Genomic DNA, 25861 nt, shown 5'->3' on the forward strand with positions numbered 1-25861 from the left:
CCGGTTGCTCGGGCTTAATACTGCATAATCTTTTATGTCTTTATGAGAAATAAAAAGGTAGTGCACCTGTATGATAGCAGTTTGAATCTTACGATATGAGACAGAATTCAAATTGTATGAAGATGTTATTGCATTGATATGGTTAGTGGGTATTGACTTCATTGGCGGGTATAGCTCCGCTGTGTTTTGCACTGTAATGTAATGTTGGCCATATATGATGCTAAATCTGTAGTAAAAACCTTTTGGGGATATAAAAAAAAATTCACTTCCCTGTGTGTGTCATATCCATTGATTGAGTTGTTAACTATCGATCAATTCTTCCTAACTAGAGAGATTTTCAGAAATCGATCCTTTATTGAAGCAAGTATGGCCACCATTAGATTTAGACCCCATTCACTCCTGTGTGATTTATTGCGTTTTGGTTGTTACATGACAATGTACGTCAAGAAGATTTCCATCAGCACACCTCCCACTTTTCTGAGAAGGGAAATAGGGACACCTATTAGCAAAAGTATGCAGGCATAGGACACACACCCTGCCACGTCCCCTTAAAGCGGTTGTACACCCAAAAACACAAAAAAAAACAAAACTGCAAGACAAAGGCATAATGAGCTAGTATGCATCGCATACTAGCTCATTATGTTTTACTTACCTTAGAACGAAGCACCGATACGGACCCCCGGACATCGCTGCGGGCGCTGCCATGATCCCTCAGCGTCTCTTCCGGGTTCGGCGGTTCCAGCGCTGTGATTGGCCAAAGCCGCGATGAGGTCACTCCCGCGCGCCCGGCACGCAAAATTGAAGGTCCCCCTGGACCTTCAGAGCGCATGCGCCGCTCGCGTGAGCGCCTGCATGCACTGCAAATATCTCCTAAACCGAGCCGGTTTAGGAGATATTAATTGTACCTACAGGTAAGCCTTATTATAGGCTTACCTGTAGGTATACAGTAAGTGTAAAAAAGCAGTATACTACCGCTTTAAAGGAGAATTATACCCAAAAATGATTATTTAAACCCACAACTGCTTTTTTTTTTTTTTTCACCACTACTATTCCTTTATACTGACTTTTGAAATTTATAAATGCAGCAATTTAGAAATTGGATGGAAGGGGTTTAGCACATTTTATATACAACTATGTAGATCAGACCAAAATGAGGGACAAATGAGGAGGAAATAGGGACAGAGGTGCTTTGTTACAAATCAGGGACAGTCATTCCAAATCAAAGATAGTGGGGAACTATGTATTATTGTTTGATAGTGAATTTGAATATTTGAATAAACTTGGTATAAATATATGGAATAAAAGACAACAAACTGCCACATGCCATCTCTCTCTCTCTAGCAGGAAAGACAAGATACAACTCAGAAACAAATAAAGATGTGCTTCTCCTTACATACAACACGCCTATCAAAGCACACACAGAAACGGAAAGCCTTCTAGTTTGGGCTCTGCCGCTCACCGTCCTGTACTCTCAACCAAAGCCAGGCAAGGTGCTTCCGTCAACAAGAAGTCTGCGCGGAGTCTTCTCTTTCCAGACGTCTGATTGGTTGCTGCTGTTGCCGACCCTACACCATCCTATTCTGATTGGCCCATTGGGCTGTTCGTCACCCTGTGCGTGGAGGCGGCGATAGGTTGTGGCGGGATTGGCTGCATACAAAGATGGGATCTTAACAGGTAAAGATGGAGCTGCTTCAATGTTTTGGGAGATGGAATCGATGTTATGTACTATGGGGCCATGGGTGGACGGGGCGCCCATCTATTACCATCCTCCATGTATAGCTATACCTTCTATTTCTATACTGCACCGTGCTGTAATGTCTGGGGGGGTTGGGATGAGCTCAGCTGGTATTATATCTGTCCTCATTGCTGTAGTAGCAGATGAATCTACTTGCCTTGAATATATAATATATATAAACTATTATCTGCAGTTGTAAAAGAAAATCTATATAATGCCTATGTTTATTTTAAGAGGTGAGGGGGAATTATGTCTGTAATGCCTAGCTTTTTTTTTAATTTTTTTTTTTTTTTTTTTTTTTTTAATATGTATTTCTTTAGGACTGGAAAAAATATGTATAATGCCTATTATATATATATATATATATATATATATATAAAAAATTTTTTTTCTATAATAGTGTGAGTCACTCATGTGCCTTAAATCCACCACACAGGGATTGCATCAATAGTGGGCTCCCGATATTCCACCAAAGTTAAACTTCAAAGAACAAGGATGCCATCTCATAAATTGCAATAATATATTTTTTTTTTACTTCACTATATATTACTATCACGATATATTACTACATTTTATCTTCATACAAAGTCAATAACCATGCTCCTCAAGTTGATGGTTATGCTTGAAACTGTGTGTGATAGAGATTTATTTATTTATTTTCTCTACTGCCTATAAGAGGGATGGAAAAAAATTAATTTATTACTTTTACATTTTTTATATTTGTGAATTGAGGTTTCTTGATACCCAGGCTTGACTTTAAAATTATATTTCCTAAGCCATCAGTAAAATGTTATTTAGTTGACTAAGTATCCTCCTGCAGGTTTTCCTAGATGATGAAAATAAATTTATTTTTCAGTTATCCAGCAGCAGCCACCGCCGCCGCCACCACCACCGCCGCTGTACATGCCAGTCATCATGAATTATGATGGCATGGACCCAGGTTTGGCAGAATATGGCCCCGCCCTGCATGATCCAGTCCTTGATCCCCATCTGAACCCTGGTCTTCTGCAGTCTGTGGAGTTGGACCATGAGCGTGTTGCGATGGAGGGCTTACCTGTCCCTGAGCCTGTTCGCATCATGGAAGGGATGTATTCTGAGCTGCACACAGCTGTTTCTGAGGTTGGAGTTCCTGTCTCTGCGGTGCATTTTGATGTTCATGAGGAGATGCTGTGGGTTGGCAACCATGGGGTGAGTGTTAATAGTCTGCCTCGAGCCATACCTTCCTTTAATTGCTATATATGCACCAACATTGAGGCTCTCTAGACTAAAGTTCAGATCGCACTGCACAGCAGGGCCTTGAAAATGCAGTACATCTTCCACCTATTCTAGATTTTTGTGGAGCTAAATCCTTGTGTATTTACCCTAATATACATATTTGTATAATGTGTTTTTTTTTTTTTTTTTTTTTTTTTTTTTTTTTTTTTGCAAATTGTTACATTGTAAAGTGTGTGTGTGTGTGTGTGTGTGTGTGTGTGTGTCTCTATCTCTCGTCTTGGCAAGAGTAGAAAAGTGTTAGGACCCCTGATAGGTTTCAACCATTCCTTAAAGCAGGGGTATTGAATTAAAATTCATGAAGGTCCAGTCAGTAAAAAATTTTTTCTTCCAGCTGAGGTCCGACTCCTATGTATGGCTCTCAATGGCGCGTCTTTACGAGTGCCACATCCCATGGTGCCACAGTACCATGCAGCTTAGTACGACGCAATTAAATATTTAAAAAAAAAGTCAGGAACTTTATTTTTCTGTGTTTCTACTTATAAGGCAGCCAACTGAAATAAATGGGCCACCTACACGTTTTACGCAATAATGTGAACCTAGTCTCAGATCCTTCTCATCACAATCCCTTTTTATTAATCAGTGTTCTCAGCCCCCCTTTTATATCACCCCCTACTTCAAATTGCAGTTCCCAGCCCTTTTCATATCACCCCTCCCCCATTCACATAACTGTCCTCACCCATTTTATCGCAGCCCCCCTTAACATTCCTGTTCTCACTCCCTCCTTATAGCACCCCCCGACATTCCTGTGCTCACCCCTTATTTTTAAGACCCCCCCCCCCTTCACATTTCTGTCCTTATCCCCTTCATATCCCTCCCTTTTACATTTCTGCCCTGCCCTTTTTCCCCCTGTACATCAGCCATGCCTTCTTCCCTGTCCTACCTAACACAGGGCACAGCAGCTGACATCGGCAGTGTAGCAAGGGGATGCATGGAGGGTTGGACCTGTTAACTGATTGGTAGTTAGAACCGCCCTGTATTCTAGAAACCAACAGTTGGTTGGCCAGCGCCCCCCCTTTTTGCATCGCTGTGCTGCTCCTCCACTGTCAGCTCTGTAAAGAGATTAAAGCTAGCAGGCAGCGGCAGGGCCTAAATGGCACGACCGTGGCAGTGCCAGACAGAGCATTACCTCGGTGCGGACTTAGCCTGCCATTTAGTGATGCCTGCCTTAAAGCCAAACTCTGATAATTTGAAAGAAATGCTTAAGGGGATAAGGACTAACGTGTAGTATTTGCCATATTCTTTGCTCCGGTACTCTCCTCCGCTCTGGGTTGTGGGCAGTTCCTTGTCCTCCTCCTGTACAATGCAGGGCTATTAGCATCTTTGAGAAGAGGCTTCTGAGTACCAGTCACACACTGAGTGAGGAAAAAGTAATGTTGTTCCTCATCCCTCTAGGAGTTAATGAGCATTTATTTTTGCAGCTTTTTTTTGTTGGATTATCTAAAAAGGAAAACCTAATGTAGGATCTACATGTTAGTTGCCGGTTTTTCTCTCCGGCCCCAGCCTCCTTTGTCGCGCCTTCGGTCTCTCTCTACATCTCTCTCCCCATCTCGCTCTCTTCAAATTAACTGGGGGTGTCAATGTAATTAAGTTAAGATTACATTGACACCCCCAGCGTATCGCATATGGCAGTGTGAACTGCCGGGGGTGCGTGTGCGATGCGGGAACAGGCTGCGAATTCGCAGCCTTCCCGCATCGCATATATGTGAACCGAGCCTAAGAAAGCATTTCCTAGGAGCATGCTGAACACCTTCCCTGCCAGTGTCATTTATACAGTTACCGTGCATTTTTTTAATTTTTTTTAATGTAGCACTGATCACTGTATTGGTGTCACTGTTCCCTAAAAGTGTCAGATTTGTCTGCTGCAATATCGCAGTCCTGCTGCCATTACTAATAAAAACAATGAATAAAATAAAAATGCCATAAATCTATCCCATAGTTTTGTAGACGCTCTAACTTTTGTGCAAATAAATTAAAATACACTTATTTGGATTTTCTTTTTTTGTTTTTAACAAAAATATGTAGCAGAATGCATATTGATCTAAATTGATGGAAAAATTAGATTTATCTTATTGGGAATGTTTTAATGCAGAAAGTAAATATTTTATTTTTTTTCAAAACTGTTGATTTTTTTTTTTTTTTTTTTGTTTATAGCGCAAAAATAAAAACCGCAGAGGTGACCAAGTACAACCCAAAAGAATGCTCTATTTGTGGAGTTGGGGGGGGGGGGGGGGTGGGAGGGAGACTTAAATTTTATTTGGATACAGTGTCACATGACCGCGCAATTGTTGGGTAAAGCAACGCAGTGCCGTATCGCATAAAATGGCCTGGACATTAAGGGGTAAAACCTTCCGGAAGTTGAAGTGGTTAAGAACCTGCTGTCGGGCAAAGTGCAGAGATGCCTACACATGCCATCAAGCTTTCACACCCAAATGTTCGGCCACTCCTGAAGGTCAAAACTCTGACTCCTTGTTGTCAGAACTTGCCCATTCTTTTCTTCCTCTTGGACTTTCCTGGTGCCCAATGGGGCAGCTCATCATAGTGATTGACTAATAGGAATTTGTGGGGGTGGGCAGGAGCAGTAAACAACATTAACAAGAGGTGTTAAAACTTTGATTAATAATTATTAATAATACACACAGGGCATCTGTTTAAGCCCCTCTGAATGCCATAACTCCTGGCTGAAAAATGCTGCTGAAAAACTAAAAGCTATGCATTGCACGTACGCTGAGGCGCATCTAGCGTTTGAGTGTTAATACATTCTATTGGCTACAAGATTAATTTATTCTGGCTAGTGCAATGCATAAATGCTAGATGCATCTAGCATTTATACGCATTTAGCGAGGGCTTATTTTTCTTCTCTTCAGGTCCTCTCCTGAAGTGTGTGTTGTGTGTTGTGTGTTGTGTGTTGTGTGTTGTGTGTTGTGTGTTGTGTGTTGTGTGTTGTGTGGTGTGTGTGTGGTGTTTTTTTTTTTTTTTTTTTTTTCCCTCCCCTGTAAATGCTGTTTTTTCTAATATGCCTTTAAACGTCTGTGTATATGGACACACAGACCATAGAGGTGTTTTTTACAGGCTGGGGAAAAAAAAAAAACATTCAACACTTGTAAAAGCGTCAGCCCTTAAAGTAGAAGTTCAGTAAAAACCTTACGAACGCTAAACCTGCTCTCTGCCGCACTCAAAACCTAATCTATATAACCCTGTAAAGCAATAATTTCTAAAACTGTCTATTTTGCAGCTGGCCCGGTCCCAGCATCAGCTGTCAGCGGTGGCTTCAGTGAAGAGGTTGTTGCAGGAGAGGCAGCCGACAACGGAAGCCCCATAGTAACTCTGGGTGACGTCACTCCCCAGCCATTTTACAGCTGCTGTCGGTCTCTCCTGCAGACAGCATTTTGCAAGTGGAAAATGATTGAGTGTGGGGCTGCCTCAGGAGCCGTTCTGCCAGCGATCGTCCAGGGGAAGGGAGACTAAGAGGAAAGCCGGCCAGATCATCAGAGTGGGGACCCCCGCTGTAACAGCTTTCATTTGAATTGCCATGCGCTCACTGTCACACGCACAGCACTGCCTCCTGGCCTGACTCCTTTGATAGCCAGAACACCGGTCCAATGCCGGGACGCGTGACGTCTATCATAGGAGTCAAATCAAGGGGCGGGACTGTGTGTGGCGAGCGCACAGCAATTCAAATGAAAGCTGTTACAGGGGGGCGATCTCCCGCTCTGTGATTATCAGGCTGGCTTTCCTCTTCCTTACCTCTCTTCCCCTGCACAGGTGAGGCAGCACTTATGTGCACCGATAGTTATTTATTTTTTGTAACTTCTGCATTCATGCAAAAACATTAACAGTATAATTTTATGAGCATTTCTGAGGGCATGTTTAACTCGGGGCTTAAAGTTTTGAGCCCTGACATATCATGTAGATCCTGATTTCTTGGTTCTTCAGTACACCTTTTGTGTATTCTCCTTTTTATTTGGACAATGAATTGACATCATCACTGCTGTTTAACAGAAAGGTAAATTGGGAAGTGTTGGAGCAGGATGTTGTCGACACATGGGTGCTCAACCTGTGGTTGGTCCTCTAGCTGTTGCGCAGCCAAAAGTCCCATGAGGCATTTCAAGGCTGACCATTAACAAGCATGACTCCCAAAGGGCAGAGGCACAATGGGACTTTGCAGCTGGAGTACCACAGGTTGAGCACCCATGTTTTAGATGGATCTTCCTGCTTGAGGCAGAGTTGTGTAAATTACAGAAGTGACTGAACCGAATTTCTTATACAGATGAATGGGTGAACATATTTAATTTCAACTTTTTTTTATATTTTGCCTGAAGGGGACAAATACATGTTTGACCTCCAGCAGTGCATTTTTCAATATTGCAGCCTTATTTATTTATCCAAAAACATGTTTACCAAGCTGTGTGCACATTTTGTACAATACAAGTATTGAGTCCCCCCCCCCCCCCCCCCCTCTTTCACAACAGGGCCATGCCACCTCCTTCTTCAGTCCTGCTCTTGAGCGATATTCATCTTTCCAAGTGCATGCCGCAAATGATATCCGTCAGATTCAGAGTATGGAGAACGGGGTTGGTTTCCTCACCAAGAATAACCTGAAATACATGACACGTGGTGGACTGATCATCTTTGACTACCTGTGAGTTATTAATTCTTTTGGCTGTGTCTGTATGTAACAAGCTACACTAATTTAAAACCCAATGAGATGGCATTGGGACTGGTTCATGTTGCCTGTTGGGCTTTTATTTCTTCATTGACAGCTGTGGTCAAATCGTGCTGCTTTTTCTTTTGTGTTAAATTGTACTGTAAAGCAATTTATCCAATGTGGTGTGTGGGTTTTTTTTTCTTGTTTCTAAACCATATTATTCTTGTTTCTTTAGGATGGATGAAAATGTAGATAATCACAGTCTATTGCTCATGGACAGCAACACCCTGCTAATGGCTGGTATGCAAAATCATGTGATTCAGATGGATCTGAATACAGTGCAGGAGACCCAAAAGGTAATCCTAAATTTTCTTTTTGTTGAGCTGCTTCCCCAAATACGATGTGAATAGTTACACACACTACAAAGTATTTTTGCCAGTTTTTGAATCCTGGGTCTAGAGCAGGTTTAGAGTGAGTGGGCTAGAGATCCACTTGCCCCATAATTTATCAAAGAGCTTTGGTTGCTTTCTAAGTTTGAAAGGGAGTCTGTAAAAGGGAAGAAGGACTTTAATCCACTTAAGCCAGGTTCTTAGCGTAGGAAGGGATACCCCTTTCCAGGATACTAAAATTGTTTGTGGTTTTTTTTTTTTTTTTAGCAAAAAAGTACAGGATTCGCAGCAGAAGTTTTTTATATTTAAAGATCGCTAAATCGCCAAATATTCCTAGCAGACATTTTGTAGGGTGCAGTAAATTTAGTGAGACCCAATGCTGAAAAGTTGAAGGAGCCAACTGCCGATCAAAACTTCTGAACTATAGAAGAACAAAAGTGGTGCATGAAGTCATCAGTAAAGTTGGCAACCTCTAAAGCACTCAACCTTGGGACGCAAACCCTTTTTATACAACCAAGCGAGCTTAGGATGGCTATAATGAAATGCCTTTAATTGACACATTCTGTCCCTAGAAGAGTTTAGCGAATTTTTATAGGTATTACTAAATTCAGACCAGTTTGAGTCAGTCTTATAATGTTAATGAAAAATATTTGCTGAAACCGCTAAGCAACATATTGTCCAGAATAATTGCAACTTACAGAGTTGGTTAAAGGGATCTTGGTTTCTCCTTTTGTCCTGGTAATGCCAATTATTTCTTTATAGACTAGAAGTCTTTCCTGTCTCTGATGGCAGATGGTGGTTCAATCAGAGCAGTGCAATTAGACTTATGTTGCTCGTTGAAACCACTGGAGCATATTCAAATTTCAACATTCCCCCTTTTTTACTAATAGCCTTGTCTGTGCAGGCTGTTTGGGTTGTCAGTGTAGAGGAGTAACACTGCTCAGATGGGTCTGTGTCCACAATCCAAGGAGGGTGCTGGACCTCGGCTCGAAATTGGTCGCACACCACCAGGAGATTCAGTGAAGATCTTTATTGTACAAGATACAGCAGGATGGATATGGTAGACGTGTTTCACACAAATTCCACGTGCTTGTGTTCTTGGTAGTGAACAAGCACGTGGAATTTGTGTGAAACGCGTCTACCATATCCATCCTGCTGTATCTTGTACCTTTTGCATGTACAATAAAGGTCTTCTTCACTGAATCTCCTGGTGGTGTGCGACCAATGTCTTCATATATGTTTGGGTTGTCATACAGGAGTGTGTCAAGGATGCTTACAGAAGTAAAATAGTTACATATTTCCTCCACCATGTGCCCCTTAAGATCGACGGCTCAACTATCAACCTGTATGCCAAGGTGCTACGTGTAATCCTGGACCCTGAACTCTTTTCGGCCCCCATCCAATCACTGTCCAAAGTTTGCTGCTTCAAACTCCAACATCCCCCAATATATGCCCCTTCCTAACAAAAGATGCCGCTAAAGTCCTAATTCACTCCCTGATCTTTCGCCTCAACTACTGCAACTCCCTTGTCATTGGATTACTTCTACATGGGTTTTTCCCCTTCAGTCCATCAATACTGCTGCCAGAATCATACACCTTACCAACCACTCAGTGTCTGCTACCCCAACAAATTGGCTGCTCACCCAACAAATTAAATCCAAAATGCTAACAATTTCCAAAACTTTACTCCAGCTAAATCACTAACCTAGTCTCAAAATACCAACCCACTCGTTCTCTGTTCCTCCCAAGACCTTCTGCCTCTCTAGCTCCCTCGTAGGCTCCTCCCATGCTGTTCTCCAGAGCCTACCCCTTCCTCTGGAACTCGGCCCCATTCTGTCGACTATCTTAGTCTGGTCACTTTTAGACTCACTAAAAACCCTTTTATTCAGAGAAGCCCATCCCTCCTCCACCACCTAACTGTTTTCTCCATCAGCTCATCCCCCAACGTTCTTGCTTTTTTTTTTTTTTTTTTTTTTTTTTTTTTCTCCACTTGACCCTTCCTCCTAGATTGTAAGCTCTAACAAGCAGGGCCCTCTGATTCCTACTGTATTTGATTGTATTGTAATTTTACTGTTTGTACTGTCTGCCCTTACTGTTGTAAAGCGCTGAATAAACTGTTGGCGTGATATAAATCCTTTATAATAGCATTTTGAAAACCTTATTTGTGCTTTTTTAGTGTATGTAGAAGGTTGGCTTTTTGCCCTGCCAAGTTTGGTTTTTTATTTTCTTACCATAGTGGTGGTAAACTCCTTTGTTTTACCTGCAGGTAAGCTTATAATGTATACAAACTAAGTGCAGCGCAATCCTTATAAACATTACACAGTAATATATTTATGTATATTAATCTAATATGCTGAAGAAGAGTACTGAAAAGTGCAGAGTGACGTGAAGAAATAAAGTCCTTCTTAATAGGCGATGGAGATGAATCCCAACAGTAAATGACATCTGATCCACAATATTGTGTGAAGAGGTGCTCACAACATCTCTACACCTGTCATTCTCTGCCTCTCACCTCCATAACAGAGACCCTACAGGGCCAAACTTCCTGGACTCTGTGCTACACTTCTGATGGGTGGAAACTGCACTGTATCAGCTGAACCGCTCTGAAGCTTTTGTGTAGAAGAGTGTGATTGTGAACAGCTGGCCCTGTATGTTGATAATTGTGGAGAAATGGTCCAGAGGTATATTGCTGACTGGCTTGGGTATCATATGCCGCTAGGCCCTGTAGGGTCTCTGTTATGAGGTGAGAGGCAGAGAATGACAGGTGGTGGGATGTTGTGAGCACCTCTTCACACAATATTGTGGATCAGATGTCCTTTACTGTTGGGATTCATCTCCATCACCTATTAAGGACTTTATTTCTTCACTTATATGTCACTCTGCACTTTTCAGGACTCTTCTTCAGCATATTATATTAATATACATCAATCTATATTACTGTGTATGTTTATAAGGATTGCGCTGCACTTAGTTTGTATATGTTTCAGGAGGTTTTATGTGATTGCCCTTGAGTGTTCAGCTGCCAATCCGTCAGTTTTGTCCTACCTTAATGCTCAGCGCTGAATATTTTTATATATTTTATAAAGCTTATAATGTAGCTTTCCTGTATGTGTAAAATGAATATCTCCTAAGCGTAGATCGTTTAGGAGATATTCTAATGAGCAGCGGCCGGTGACGTCACTGCATACCCATGCCGTTTCTTCAGAGCTTTGTGCTGCGGCTGCAGTGCTGCACACATGCACAGGAGTGACATTGAAAATACAAAGCAAAAGAAGGGCGCACCAGCCTAGCGCATTATCCTCAGCAAGTTTATTTGGATAAAATTGTTTAAAATCAAATACTCACAAACAAACATGAAGTTCAGGCACATCAATTCCATACACCTGCCTCCTACCAGAGGATCAACGTCTTTACTGGAAGCAGGGGGCTGACGCGTTTCGAGGCTGTGCCTCTTCCTCAGAGCCTCTGGACCAGGTTCCGAGCGCAGGAAAGGGGGTGCTGTCCAGCACTTATCTTTTTTGGAATATACAGGAGTGACATTGTCACGACTCGACCAATCAGACTGCCCGAGTCCCCGAACCTGGAAGGAAGACTGGGTGAAGATGGAAGTCCCGCTGTGTCTATGGAGCCCAGCTCCATAGACACTCACTCCTCGGGAGCAAGCACACACTCTCAGCCTGTTTTGGGGGCACATGGAGAGGAGTAGGAGCCAAGCGTGCCAGCAAGTGACCTCAGAAGAGTATTATGGCTGCTCTGTGCAATATGGTAAATATAACATTTATTTTAATTTTAAGAGACTTTAGTAACCCTTTAAGGTGTCTCTCGCACGCACGATGCTGCTTGTTCATACTGTAGCTACTGTGTGGCCATAAGATTACTTCGATCTTGCTTCTATGTTAAACATATACAAACGTTTTTTGTCATGTATGAAAATGCTCAAATTTAATATAATTCTTTTTTTTTTTTTTCACCAGTACACAGTTGAATCCCCTGGTATTACAGTTATGCGGCAATCCAATCGCTTCTTTTTCTGTGGGCACACATCAGGAAAGGTATGTCAGTCACTGTCTCATCTAAATGTTTAGTGGAATACTTGCGCGCGCGCGCCCCCCCCCCCCCCCCCCCCCCCATCCATCCTCCATGCAGCCTACTTGCTCTTATACATTTAAAGCCCATTCACACTAGCACGACTTGTGAGGCGACTTGTGTAGCCCCAGGTCGCTTGACATAACAAAAGCAATGTTAATCAGTGCCGTCTTTAATTGGCACTACTGAAGTCGCTCCGACTTCAGAAAAGGGTCCTGTACTACTTTGAGGCGACCTGTGATCCGACTGTCCCATATACTTCAATGGGAGTCGCCTCCTTATCTTAATTGACATGACTTGTTATCAGACTTTCCAGGAAGAAGAAAGAGATTAGCCAGGCATTCCCCACAGACAAAGTCGCCTGTCTCTTCAAAGTAGTGCACAAGTCTCTTCCAAGTCACGGGGCGACTTTCTGGTCGTGGTAGTGTGAACCGGCTCTCACTTTCACTGATTTTAACCGTGTGGCCCAGCTGAGGACCACTTGGCGTTTCTCCTGAAAATGGCTGGTCTGTACTGCACATTTTCTCCTGAAAATGGCTGGTCTGTACTGCGGTTCAGTTTTGTGCCTGGGAGGGAAAGCCACCTCCAGTGGTCTCTTAATGGGTCTTGGTACGTGCACAAAGTACGAACCAGCCATTTGCTTTCGAATAAAGGATACATTGATGAAAAGAGAGAACCATGGCCTATGTGGTTTCTGTGGTACTAACCATGTTGAATGAAAATGCACAGTAACTGGCAAGGGTCACAAATGTACCTATTCTGGCTCACTACTTAGTATTGAAGCCAGTGGATATGCATGACATCTAAGTAACTAGCATTTTTAGAAAGCGGTTAACGGCATATATTTTCATGGCTGGCTTCTTTTAGTGATCCTTGGAGGTTTTTTTTGTAAAATTTGCCATCATGATATGATTGAGAGCTGTTTTTATGCTACTATAGAGGAGTTCACTTTTAGAGTTACTCTTTAGCAGCTGTAGAGCTAAAGGCAGGTGCTAGTGTGGCAAGTGGCTATTCCCATGGTGAAGTGCATAGCACTTTGCATTCTCTGCTGTTTGGCAATGAGGCTTATCTTTTAGAGGGTGTAAGCAGCTATCCATTTGTGAGACCTCAATGAGTGAAGCTAGAGCATTTTCATGGCATCAGTTTTTTTATATTTAACCTGAAAAATACATGGGGTTGATTTACTAAAACTGGTGCACCCCCAATCTGCTGCAGCTGTGCATACTAAGCAATCAGCTTCCAGGTTTTATTTACAAAGCTTTAATTGAAGACTTTTTCTGATATTTTTTGCTAGAAAATTACTTGGAACCCCCCAAACATTTTAGTGTGTGTGCATGTACAGTATCTCACAAAAGTGAGTACACCCCTCACATTTTGTAAATATTTTATTATCTTTTCATGTGACAACACTGAAGAAATTACTTTGCTACAATGTAAAGTAGTGAGTGTACAGCTTGTATAACAGTGTTCATTTGCTGTCCTCTCAAAATAAAAATGTCCACATTGGGCCCAAAGTGTCAACATTTTGTGTGGCCACCATGATTTTCAAGTACTGCCTTAACCCTCTTGTGCATGGAGTTCACCAGAGCTTCACAGGTGTAAGTCCTCTTCCACTCCTCCATGATGACCTCACAGAGCTGGTGGATGTTGGGAGACCTTGCGCTCCTCTACCTTCTGTTTGAAGCATTTTTTTACTAACCTGTTTGATATAATTTCCCCATCTTTGAGGGCTTTGTGTAATAATTGCCATGTTTTTATTTCATTTTTTTTTTTTTTTCCCCATTTTTAGGTAAAACTCTCCTTTTTTAAATGACTTGGGTGTTTATTTTTATTTAACTTTTTTGTAGGTTTCCCTTAGAGATCTACGCACTTTCAAAGTGGAACATGAGTTTGATGCCTACTCTGGTAGCCTGTCTGACTTTGATGTCCATGGAAATCTTGTAGTGACTTGTGGTTTCACCAGTCGTATGAATGTGCTGGCTTGTGACCGGTTCCTAAAAGTATATGATTTACGGATGATGCGGGCCATCACCCCTTTGCAGGTCCACATTGACCCCCTCTTTCTGCGATTTGTTCCTACTTATACATCACGACTAGCAATTATTTCTGAACGAGGTGAGCATTATTTTCCTTACCACTGTTCTGTGCACAGATATGTATTTGAGAATCTTGTTTTTGTAGTGTGTGTGTGTGTGTGTGTGGTGGGCATAGTGGTGGGCATAATTATAACAATTTGCTCTGTATAAACTTAATTGTGACTGGCGGTCTTTGCTGTAATGCTGCACATGAATACAAGGTTTAAACACAATGCACACCTTAAAGCTGGCCATAAATGGATTGAAATTTGATCGGTTCAGTAGGGACTGGCTGAATTTCGATTTGTGGATGGGCACCCTGGTTGTTCAGAAGTTGATTTATGCTGGACTTGTGTGCAACCAGCTTGTCTGGATTTTCCAGAAAGATTAGTGGTGCCAGCTATAGCTGGTAACGCTGATTTGTTTTCTTCCAGCAGAGAAGGCTCCCACTGGCAGGATATCTTGCTGCAGAGGGTTATCCCAAACCCCCAATCAACACTCGGGGTGTGGTGGAAGGAAAGAAAATGGCCTGCCTAAAAGGAAACTACTACTGAGGAAACTATAGGCTGCTATTGCTAATCTTTGAAAAATGCTAGTTCTATTGGTTTGTCTCCAGCTTTATTAGTCAGGATTTCTGATCTGTGTTGCGTTTTTTTTTTTTTTTTTTTTTTTTTGTGATTGACTTAGCAAGGTGACCTACATTTGAAGAAGGCAATGGCAGCCTACATATTCTACTTTGTACGTATTTTCTTTAATCTTACTTTGTACGTATTTTCTTTAATCTAAGTGTCCAGAAATCCGAGATTACCTTCTGCATTTAAAAAAGTAACTCCACTTTTGTTGAGAAAAAAAGATTTCCCTCTGGGTGATCTATCTACATTGCAGAGATTTTAACAAACTTCACTGCAGATTCCTACATTTTTTGTGATTCTTAGGAAATCTCGGTTTGTGTCCATTGTGAAAAATGAATCTGTATGGGAGTGATTTTTATCAGCTGCTGCACTTGCAGGTCTCTGAGAAAAGGATCTGCATCCTTTTTTATTTTATTACATTTTTTTTTTTTTTTCCTTTTTGGAGTATCTCACCAAAAATGAAATTTTTGTTGCAGGGAATGATCAAAATCTGATTTGTATCTTACTGCATTTCTTACTGCATTTTCCTAGACATCTACACTAAGCCAATCACACAAGCAGGAAATGAGAATTTCAGGAGGTGTTCCACACTCCATCTGTGTACAAAACGTCTCCAGGTAGCCATATTGCACTGCATTTTGCAGAAATTTACAGCACTGCAATTCGTCAATGAACGTAAGAAATTGCCTTCCATTTTCAGGCACAGATACTTATTCTTAAGTATTGGGTTATACTGCCCTCTACAGGATACTAGGCAGGAAAAAGCTTGACTACGCCTAGGGGTAGTCCCAGGGGGTATACACCCACACTCAGCTATAGGCTTTTTTTTTTTTCCTAGCTTTGTTGTTTTTTGTGTTCTGTGAGAATCTACTATCAACTGGACTGGGCGACAGACTGGATAATCTAGATCCAGAGGGTCCCCACAGTCTGGCGAGCGTGCGCAGGCCTTAGCTCTGCGCTAGGTCGGCCGCAACATAACCCCATTGGACGGGGGCTGGCCTGCGAGTTAAACCTCTCGTCAGGGCACATACGACCTGGTCTCAGCCTGAGTCGCATCGTTCCTCCTGGTGGACAGCCACCCACATCCCAATGGAGCAGTGGTCTGTCAGGAATGGTGCCCACCCTGTTCCTGGTATAATAAATGGCTGCCCCCCTCTACCCCTGGAGGGTTTTTGAGGTGGATGTGGCCCCAGCCCCCCAAAAATTTGGCGGTCACTGTGGGTCTTAAGGCCTCCCCCCGGCTGAGGTTATGAGCTGGCTTTTGCCACAGTCTCTTGCACATTCAGTGCAAGACTTGTTCCTTTTGAGTGATTTGTCCCGGGGTCAGGGGTTTTACTCAAACCTGTTTACAGTTCTCTGGAAGGAAGGCAAGGTATGTCTAATTCTGGACCTCAAGGCGCTAAACTGCTTTGTGCGGGTACAGAAGTTCCGAATGAAGTCCATTTGCACAGTAGTGGTGTCCCTATCTGGGGGATTTTCTCGCTTCTATGGACTTCAAGGACACCTACCTTCACAATCCAATATTTGCCGACACCAGCACTTCCTCTGCTTTGCTATGGGCAAGGAGCATTATCAGTTTTTGACGTTTGTGTGGTTTTTTTTTTTTTACCTTTTTGGTCTTGCCTCCGCTCCTCGGTTCTTCACAAAGTGTTGGCCCCGGTATTAGCATTGTTTTGTCAGCGGGAGGATCGCAGTATTGGGGTTCCTGGACTATCTTCTGTGAGCAGAGTCTCCGACTGCTCTGTTGTCACCACGGATGCAAGCCTGTCCAGATGGGGAGGCGTCCTTGGCACAGCTTGTGCTCAGGGGGTCTGGACTCGGGAAGAGTCTAGACTGCAAATCGATGTACTGGAACTCCGAGTGATCAGACTTTGTCTGGGTCATTGGACAATTCGTCTTCAGGGGTTTCCGGTACGAGCTCAATTGGACAATGCCATGGCCTATGCCAATCACCATAGGGGCACAAGAAACGTCCTGACTGATCGGGATGTAGATTACATTCTAAAGTGGGCAGAACTATCATTCCAGCCCTCTGCTGTACACATGCCATGGAAGGTACAGAAGTTTGTGGCATAGTCTCAGGATCCTCTGGCCGACGCAATAGTGGCTCCTTGGTCAGTATCGTCTGATATTTATGCCTTTCCCCCTCTCAAACTTTTGCCAAGACTCCTGTACAGGATCAAGGCAGCAAGGAATTCTGGTCTTTCTGGTGGGTCCAGACTGGCCTCGCTGGTCTTGGTACAACTGGTCACCGATGCTCTTTGGAGACCTTCCCCCCCCCCCCCCCCTCAGGGAAGATCTGCTGTCTCAATGACAAATCTTCCATACTGCTTTACGGTTGCTGATTTTAATGGCTTGGCTGTTGAAAGCCAGGTGCTGAAGGATAGAGGTTTGTCTGAATCTGTGATTCCTATGCTGTTAAAGATTAGAAAATATCATTCCTAGGAAGATTTATCATTATCATATGTGGAAGATGTACGTTGCGTGGTGTGAGTCTTTTGGGGTGCTCCCTTTCGGTGGTCGGAATCTTAGCTTTCTTCCAACAGGGGGTTTAGCAGCGCCTGTCCTTGAGTACCATCAAGGGCCAGGTTTTAGCCTTGCCGGTTTTCTATCAGGGAGCTCAACACTTGGTTCCTCCAGTGCGGTCTCAATTACCGCCGTTTATCCTCCCCAATTGGTGTTGTTTATCCAGGAATCTCCCTTCAAAAATATCAGGAGGTTCCCCTGCTTACATTGTCCCAGATGGTGGGCTTTTTGGTGGTGATTACTTATGAGTTGGCAGCGTTGTCTTGCCGTTCACCTTTCCTGTTGGTGTACAGAGCTAAGGTGGTTCTTCGTCCCGGTCTGTTCCGTTTCTTCCAAAGGTTGTTTTCTGATTTTCCATTTGAATGAAGACATTGTGTTGCCTTCCCTACGTCCCAGGCCTAAACATCCTAAGGAAATTGCTCTGCATTCCCTGGATGTTTGGGCGATCAGGGTGTACCTGTCGGCTAGTTATGGAGTCGTTTTAGGAAGTCAGACTCCGACTCCCAATTTGTACTCAGTTGGACCTCAAAGGGTTGACTGTTTCTGTTTCGACCATTTCCAGATGGATCAGACAGTGATTCAGGCCTATTCAATTAGGAGTCAGGTTCCTCCTTTCCCTGTTAAAGCACACTCTACTTATGCGCCTAGTGCCTTCTGTCATTGGGCATCAGTGATGCAGGCTTGCAAGGCGGCCATTTGGTCATCTATAAAACTTTGTGTAAGTATGCACAAAGTGAATGTTTTGGCTTCAAAGTTTTCAGGCTGCTGTTTAGAGGACCTTGTCCGTGTGTGTGTGTTGCCTAAACTTGAACTTTAGTAATGTAGGTTTTACAACTCGGCATGTAGTGCTGCAGTGTACACCTTGGAACATATATCTTTGTGATAAACTAATATAGGTGCTGCTGCCATTCAAATCTATTTTTTATTTTATTTTTTTCTATAGGACAGTGTCAGTTTTGTGAACCGACTGGTTTGGCCAATCCTGCAGATATATTTCATGTCAGCACAGTAGGTCAGCTAATGATGTCCTTCGATGTGTCTGCTAGCAAGCAAGTTCTGGCGTTTGGAGACTCTGATGGCTGCATCCATTTGTGGGCAGATACCCCAGAAGCAACATTTAACACTTACCCACGTGATTCGGAATTTGCACTGCCCTGCATGGTGGACAACTTGCCACATCTGGACTGGAATCAAGACCTTATGCCTCTTTCCCTTATCCCCTTTCCACTGACTAATGAAACATTGCTTTCTGATTGGCCTACTGCTAACTCTACTCCTGCGCCTCGGTACGTTGGTCCATACTCACCCTTGCACGCACACACAGTATTTTTCCGCACAGACAATTTCTTCCACTTCTATAGGTAATCATGAGCCACCTTTCTTTATAGACGGTGTACCCCCACCACCAGCACACACAAACCTATTCTCTTTTGGGTCAAGATGTATGAAATGCCCTTTTTTTTACTATTTAAAAAAATAAAGTTGCATGTTGCACTTTGTAATGCTCCCTATACTGAGGACAGATTGCTTCTGTCCATATATTGTGTAGATTGCTAGATTATTGGCTGTTAATGGAGCTGCAACATGTCTTGTATTGAATACCCTGGCTCTCACTGTCCTGAATGGATGTGTCTTGTACACAAAACCTTAGAAATTGTCCTGGGTTTAATTGTGTAGTCTTCCATTTTCTATATACCTTTTTTACCACACTTTCAAACTAGTAAATTTACTTGTTCATGTGTTTGAGGTTTGCTATAAATTGAAACCCTTTTTGAAAGTGGTTCTGTGTAAATGACTTCCAGCCCTGTGAAATCTAGTGACTGGTGTGACACCACAACATGCAAATATGGCATGGGGTGGTTGTCAGCAGGAACATGCTGTAATGATACTGAAAACTATTAGGCTGTGTGGTTTGACAACATAATTGGATGAACTTGAGCAGCTCAAGCTAGGCTTAGAATTAGTCAACTTTATGTTGCGTTGACAATTTATTGTGCAATGGAATGAGGGGTGTGTTTGTTTTTTTTTTTTCAAAGGGAATACAACAACACCAACATTACACTTCATACACAGATTTCTCTTCACTCATAACAAACTATGTTATTAGGAATGTTCCAGCACCAAATAAATTATATTACCCCTCAGTTCTGTCATGGTCTACATTGAACTGTCTCCAATATCTACTAACCAGTGTCTCTTTTTCAGTCGGGCTCCCCCTGTAGATCCAGAGATACTGCGCACAATGAAGCAAGTTGGGTTCATCGGCTACTCCCCCAATCCTAGGACAAAGCTCCGGAATCAGGTCTGCTTTTTTTTTTTTTTTTCCCCCTTTTGTTTTGCATGTTATAGTTCCAACAATCTAGTCACTATATCACTTTCTTCTAATTGGTGCCATTCTAGTAAATCCTTGTATATGTTCCTGAGGGGCAGTGTTATCTGCTTGTTATGTTGAAAAAGCCCACAGTACTGTGATTGTGAGACTTCTCCAACCTAACCAACTGTGAGTCCTTTACAGTGGAAATGTCTAAAGTGCGATGTGTAGTTCACTGTCATCCTCAGGTTGCTTACCCTGTAATTAAGAGCAGAAATGCCTAAATACACATGTGCATTGCTCTAAAAGCCATTGCATTTATAAGTCTGTTCAGTCAGCCTTGTATGTCACACATTTCTGCCTTACTGCACAGTTACAGTGAGGAAAAAAGTATTTGATCCCCTGCTGATTTTGTACATTTACCCACTGACAAAGACATGATCAGTCTATAATCTTTTAATGGTAGGTTTATTTTAACAGTGAGACAGAAGAACAAAAAATCAGATCAGAAAAATGCATTTCAAAAAGGTTATAAATTTACATTCTGATAGTGGGATCAAATACTTCAATCGGCAAGATTTATGGCTCCCAGGTGTCTTCTATATGGGTAACAAGCTGAGATTAGGCGGACTTTTTTTTTTTTTTTTTTTTTTTTTTTTTTTGAAGGGAGTGCTCTAATCTCAGCTTGTTACCTGTATAAAGACACCTGTCTGCAGATTCCAATCTCTCCCCCATGGCCAATACCAAAGAGCTGTCCTAGGATGTCCAGGACAAGATTGTAGACCTATGTAAGGCTGGAATGGACTACAAGATCATCACCAAGCAGCTTGGTGAGAGGGTGATAACAGTTGGTGCGATGTAATTTGCAAATGTAAGCAACCCAAAAAAACCTTGTCTCTGTCAGTCTGGGGCTCCATGCATGATCTCACTTTGTGGACTTTCAATGATCGTGAGAATGGTCGGGAATCGTCCCAGAACGACACAGGAGCAGTGGCGGCTGGTGCGTTGGGGGCGCAGGGGCGCTGCCCCCCTATCCATGCATCCGGCCCCCTAATCTGCATGCGGGGTGCTGGACACATGGAGTTCAATGGTTTTTTTTTTTTTTTTTTTTTTTTTTTTAATCACCTGATTAGAGCCAGAGGCTCTAATAGGCTTCAGAAGAGGGTAGACCCGGGGCGCAGAGCAGTGCGCCCGAGCCCACCCATTGTCTGACAATAGCGAATGAAAATTCACTATTGTCACGGATCCTCCTGGCCAATCAGGAAGCGGGTCCGAGACCACTTCCTGATTGGCCGAAAGGCAAACGCATGCTATTGGCCGAGGAAGAGGCGGGAGGACTCGAGACGCCGGGGGACTGAGAAGCTGCAGGTAAGTCTCTCTGCATTGTTGGGGGCACAGCACGCTGGTCACTGCATTGATGGGGGGGGGGGGGGGGGGCACGCTGGTCACTGCATTGATGGGGGGTGGGGGGGAACACGCTGGTCACTGCGCATTGGATGGGGGGGGGGCATGCTGTAGTAACTGTGCATTGGATGGGGGGGCATGCTGTAGTAACTGTGCATTGGATGGGGGGGCACGCTGCAGTAACTGTGCATTGAATGGGGGGGCACGCTGTAGTAACTGTGCATTGAATGGGGGGGCACGCTGTAGGAAATGTGCATTGAATGGGGGCACGCTGTGGTAACTCTGCATTGAATGGGGGCAGGCTGTGGTAACTCTGCATTGAAAGGGGGCACACTATACTTTGATTACTGAAGGCCCCTTTCACACTTTTGTGACCTCAGTCATGCAATTTTTTTGCCGTGTTTTTTGCCTCAAAGCAATGCCTATTCGGTTTTTTTTTTTCTGTGTTTGCGCCCCCCCCAAAAAAATTATGAGCACCAGCCGCCACTACACAGGAGAGATCCCAAGAACACCATCCCCACCGTCAAAGAGGGAGGTGAAAACATTATGCTTTGGGGTGTTTTTTTTTCTGCTAAGGGGACAGGGCAACTTCATATATTTATGCGTCTGTTCATCTTAACTTTCACATTTTTGTGGTTTGCTATAAAAGTACAGTACAACCGAGGAGAAGGTTACACTGGTGATTCCTAGACAATTTACAACAGTTGGACAATTTGTTAGTAATTGTCTTAAATTCTTTTACTCCACTGGTCTCCAAGCTGTGGCCTGGGGGCCGAATAGAGCCCTTTGCTCGTCTTTATCTCTGGCCCTTGAGGCACTATTCACTGACACCAAGGATGGCCCACTATTCTTCCCACTGACACCAGTGATGGTACATTTTTCTACTCCCACTGGCCATGGTCCGACCCACCAAAAGTCTAAGCACAGTAAACTGGCCCTTTGTTTAGAAAGTTTGGAGACCCCTACATAGTTTTACATAGGTTGAAAAAAGACATCAGTCCATCCAGTTCAACCTATGGTGTGTGTGTGTGTGCTGTTAACCGTACATTGTATACCCCTGAATGTTGTGGTCTTTAAGGTGCCCATCTAATAGTTTTTTGAACTATCGATGCTCCCTGCTGATACATCGGTTTGCGGAAGAGAATTCCACATCCTTACTGCTCTTACAGTGAAGAACCCCCTACGTATTTTAAGGTTAAACTGCCTTTTCCTCTTTTAGTGAGTGGCCACGTGTCTTATTGTATTCCCTTTCTCTGAATAGTTTGTTCCTTATGCTAGGGTCGCCAGTACAGCATTTGTACATTGATATCATATCCCCCGAACTTTACTCCATCGACTTTATAATGCCATGCCAATTTCTGGCAGACATGACAATACGTGTCAATTTTATCTGACCATCACAGCTGCAGTTTTGGTGTTCTATAGCGGTGTTGGAGTTGACAAAGATGGGCAGTTTTAGGGATTGGCCCATGAAAACATTACACCAGAATCTGCCAAAGTGTACCCAGTTTTCACTGACTGGGAGCAATCTGTCCCAGAGCTTTTTCTAGATATCAAATATTTTTATTCGTTGATTCCTTATGAACCCCAGAAACCTTTTTATTACCTTACTGCATGCACAACTAATATCTGCCTGTGTATGTGGCTTGATAAACCACAAATAAGAACAAACTGCAATTTCAAGGTAAATACTGTGTTACGATGCAGGTGTTAAGATGCATGTAATACTGTAGCAGTAATTCAAGCTGATTCAGGTTTAGCTGAAAGGAAAAAAAAAAAAAAATCTGAAAATGGCCATTCGTTCATTCTTCACCACCCTGAGAAGCTGATTTCTGACTAGTGGGCTAGCTTAGATATGTGTTGCTAGATGGATATAGATATACAGGTAAAATTAAAATATTATCAGTTATTTTATTTCAGTAATTGAATTCATTTTTTTTCTAGATGCATTACACACAGCGTGATAGATTTTCAAGCATTTCTTTTAATTTTTGATTGTCTTAAAGCTAGTTAACTACCTCAATACTGGGCACTTAAACCCCCTTCCTTCCCAGACCAATTTTCAGCTTTTAGCGCTGTTGCATTTTGAATGACAATTGCACGGCCATGCAACACTGTACCTAAACCAAATTTATGTCATTTTTTTCCCCACAAGTAGAGCTTTCTTTTGGTGGTATTTGATCACCGCCAGTTTTTTTTCTTTTTTGGTGCACAAATAAAAAAAAAAATACCAAAGTTTGAAAAAAAAAATTTTTTTGTTTTAGGTTATAAAATTTTGTAAATGGATACGTTTTTTCCTGCACTGACAGACACTGGTGGGGTGGCACTGGTGGGCACTGGTGGGAGGCACTGATAGATGGCATTGGTGGGCAGCACTGATAGGGGGCACCACTGGCAGGCTCTCTGAGCCCTGTTTGCCCTCCCTGGTGGCCATGGTGGGCATCCCTGGTGGCTCTAGTGGCACCCCCTCCCCCCAGGGCTGCACTGGTAATCAATCATCTGATTACCAGCACAGACCCCCCTGTGATCAGTGAGTACTTAGAAATACTCACTGATTTCCCTAGGGACACAGGCACATCAAGATCGCGCCGCTACGCGTGCCCGCGGCGGCGCGATCTCTCTCCTTCTGAAGGACGTTCCGGAACGTCCGATCAGGACGAGACTCCCACCCGGCCGTATATGTACAATGGCCCGGGTGGGAGGTGGTTAAAAACCTAATACTTAGTGTTTTAGAAAATGTAGAATAAGCTCAATTAAAATTTTAGGGAAAATGCAAGAAATGTTGGACCCGGCGCTACCACTTTTAAATTAGTATTGTGCAAATATGTGCTATAAAAGTGCATGTAGTGCAATCAATACATAGAAAGTGCTACGTGCCGTTAAAAACATCAATAGGTTTAACCTGGGCTGTGCTCAGTGTACCACATTAAAAGTGTCATATATCATACATCTGCATAAAGTGCCAAGTGCTAATAATACCAAGTGCCACGTGTTGTGATCCGTGCTAAAAACAATATATGGCGCCGGCGGATGGTCCACCAAAAAGCACCGCTGCTTACCGCACTCTTAAGCCTTTGACTAGACACTTCTTGGTCATTTTTACTTGTCCTGTGACTGATGGTTTTCTTCTCTGCTGCCTCCCAAATCACTCGCCATCCTTATTCCTTGCGACTCGTCTGACAGCTCTGAACATTTTCCCTTTTTTTAAGTAAGGACAAGTAAAAATGACCAAGAAGTGTCGAGTCAAAGGCTTAAGAGTGCGGTAAGCAGCGGTGCTTTTTGGTGGACCATCCGCCGGCGCCATATATTGTTTTTAGCACGGATCACAACACGTGGCACTTGGTATTATTAGCACTTGGCACTTTATGCAGATGTATGATATATGACACTTTTAATGTGGTACACTGAGCACAGCCCAGGTTAAACCTATTGATGTTTTTAACGGCACGTAGCACTTTCTATGTATTGATTGCACTACATGCACTTTTATAGCACATATTTGCACAATTCTTATTTTAAAAGTGGTAGCGCCGGGTCCAACATTTCTTGCATTTTCCCTAATCTACTACCTCAGAGGTAGGTTGGAGGCAGCTTACACCACTAATTGATTTTGTACTGAAAACTCCATAGCGCTGGTACACAACCCCCTTTTTTCAATTAAAATTTTACTCCAGAAATGTTGGCTTACTCAAAAATGTCCATGTGTACAGTATAGTATGCACTCAATACTTGGTTGGGGATCCTTTTTGCATCAATGCGGCGTAGCATGGAGGCGATCAACCTGTGGCACTGCTGAGGTGTTATGAAGGCCCAGGTTGCTTTGCTAGCGGCCTTCAGCGCATATGCATTGTTGGGGTCTGGTGTCTCTCATTGTTCCTCTTGATAAAACCCCACAGATTCTCTATGGGGTTTAGGTCAGGCAAGTTTGCTGGCAAATCAAGCACAAGCACAGTGATGTCATGATCATTAAACCTATTGGTACTTTTGGCAGTGGGCCGGTGCCAAGTTCTGCTGGAAAATTAAATCCGCATCTCCATAAAGCTGGTCAGCAGAGGGAAGCATGTGCTCTAGATTTTGGACTTGATAAAACACAGTGGACCAACACCAGCAGATGACATGGCTCCCCAAATCATCACTGACTGTGGAAACTTGACACTGGACCTTATGCAACTTGGATTTTGTGCCACTCTTCCTCCAAACTCTGGGATCTTGATTTTCAAATGAAATGCAAAATGTTCCAGTCTGATTTAGGGAGCCATGTCATCTGGTGGTGGTCCACTGTGTTTTATCAAGTCCAAAGTCAGCGCAGTCCTCTACCAGGTAATTCTAGAGCACTTCATGCTTCCCTCTGCTGACCCGCCTTATGGAGATGCTCATTTCCTTTTCCAGCAGGACTTCGCACCTGCCCACACTGCCAAAAGTACCAATACTTGGTTTAGTGATCATGGCATCACTGTGCTTGATTGGGCAGCAAACTTGCCTGACCTAAACCCCATAGAGAATCTGTGGGTATTAAGAGGAAGATGAGACCCCAGACTCAACAATGCAGATGAGCTGAAACCTGGGCTTTCATACCACCTACAGTGCCACAGGCTGATCGCCTCTGCCACGCCGCATTAATGCAGAATTTCATGGAAAGAATCCCCAACCAAGTATTGCGTACATACTATACATGGACATACTTTTTCAGTAATCCAAGACTTCTGTATTCCTTTTTTTTTTTTTTTTTTTTTTTTTTTTTTTTTTTTCTCTGTCTAATGTAATCTCATTTTCTCAGATACTG

At 43.0% G+C, this 25861-nt stretch overlaps 1 protein-coding gene across 1 annotated transcript in view; it reads left to right on the top strand.

Annotated features, from left to right (window-relative positions):
• Positions 1-2594: 2594 nt before the first annotated feature.
• The window catches only part of PAN2 (poly(A) specific ribonuclease subunit PAN2), a 94057-nt gene continuing 70790 nt past the window's right edge, over positions 2595-25861 (top strand). The window contains exons 1-7 of the mRNA XM_082246254.1: positions 2595-2923; positions 7480-7649; positions 7891-8011; positions 12019-12096; positions 13978-14245; positions 18307-18649; positions 19569-19665. Coding sequence (XP_082102380.1) covers positions 2639-2923; positions 7480-7649; positions 7891-8011; positions 12019-12096; positions 13978-14245; positions 18307-18649; positions 19569-19665 — 1362 coding nt within the window. The 5' untranslated portion in view covers positions 2595-2638. The remainder of the gene's footprint in view (positions 2924-7479; positions 7650-7890; positions 8012-12018; positions 12097-13977; positions 14246-18306; positions 18650-19568; positions 19666-25861) is intronic.

The sequence above is a fragment of the Pelophylax lessonae genome (genome assembly GCF_965119305.1).
Source record: "Pelophylax lessonae genome assembly, chromosome: 2".
Lineage (NCBI taxonomy): Eukaryota > Metazoa > Chordata > Amphibia > Anura > Ranidae > Pelophylax > Pelophylax lessonae.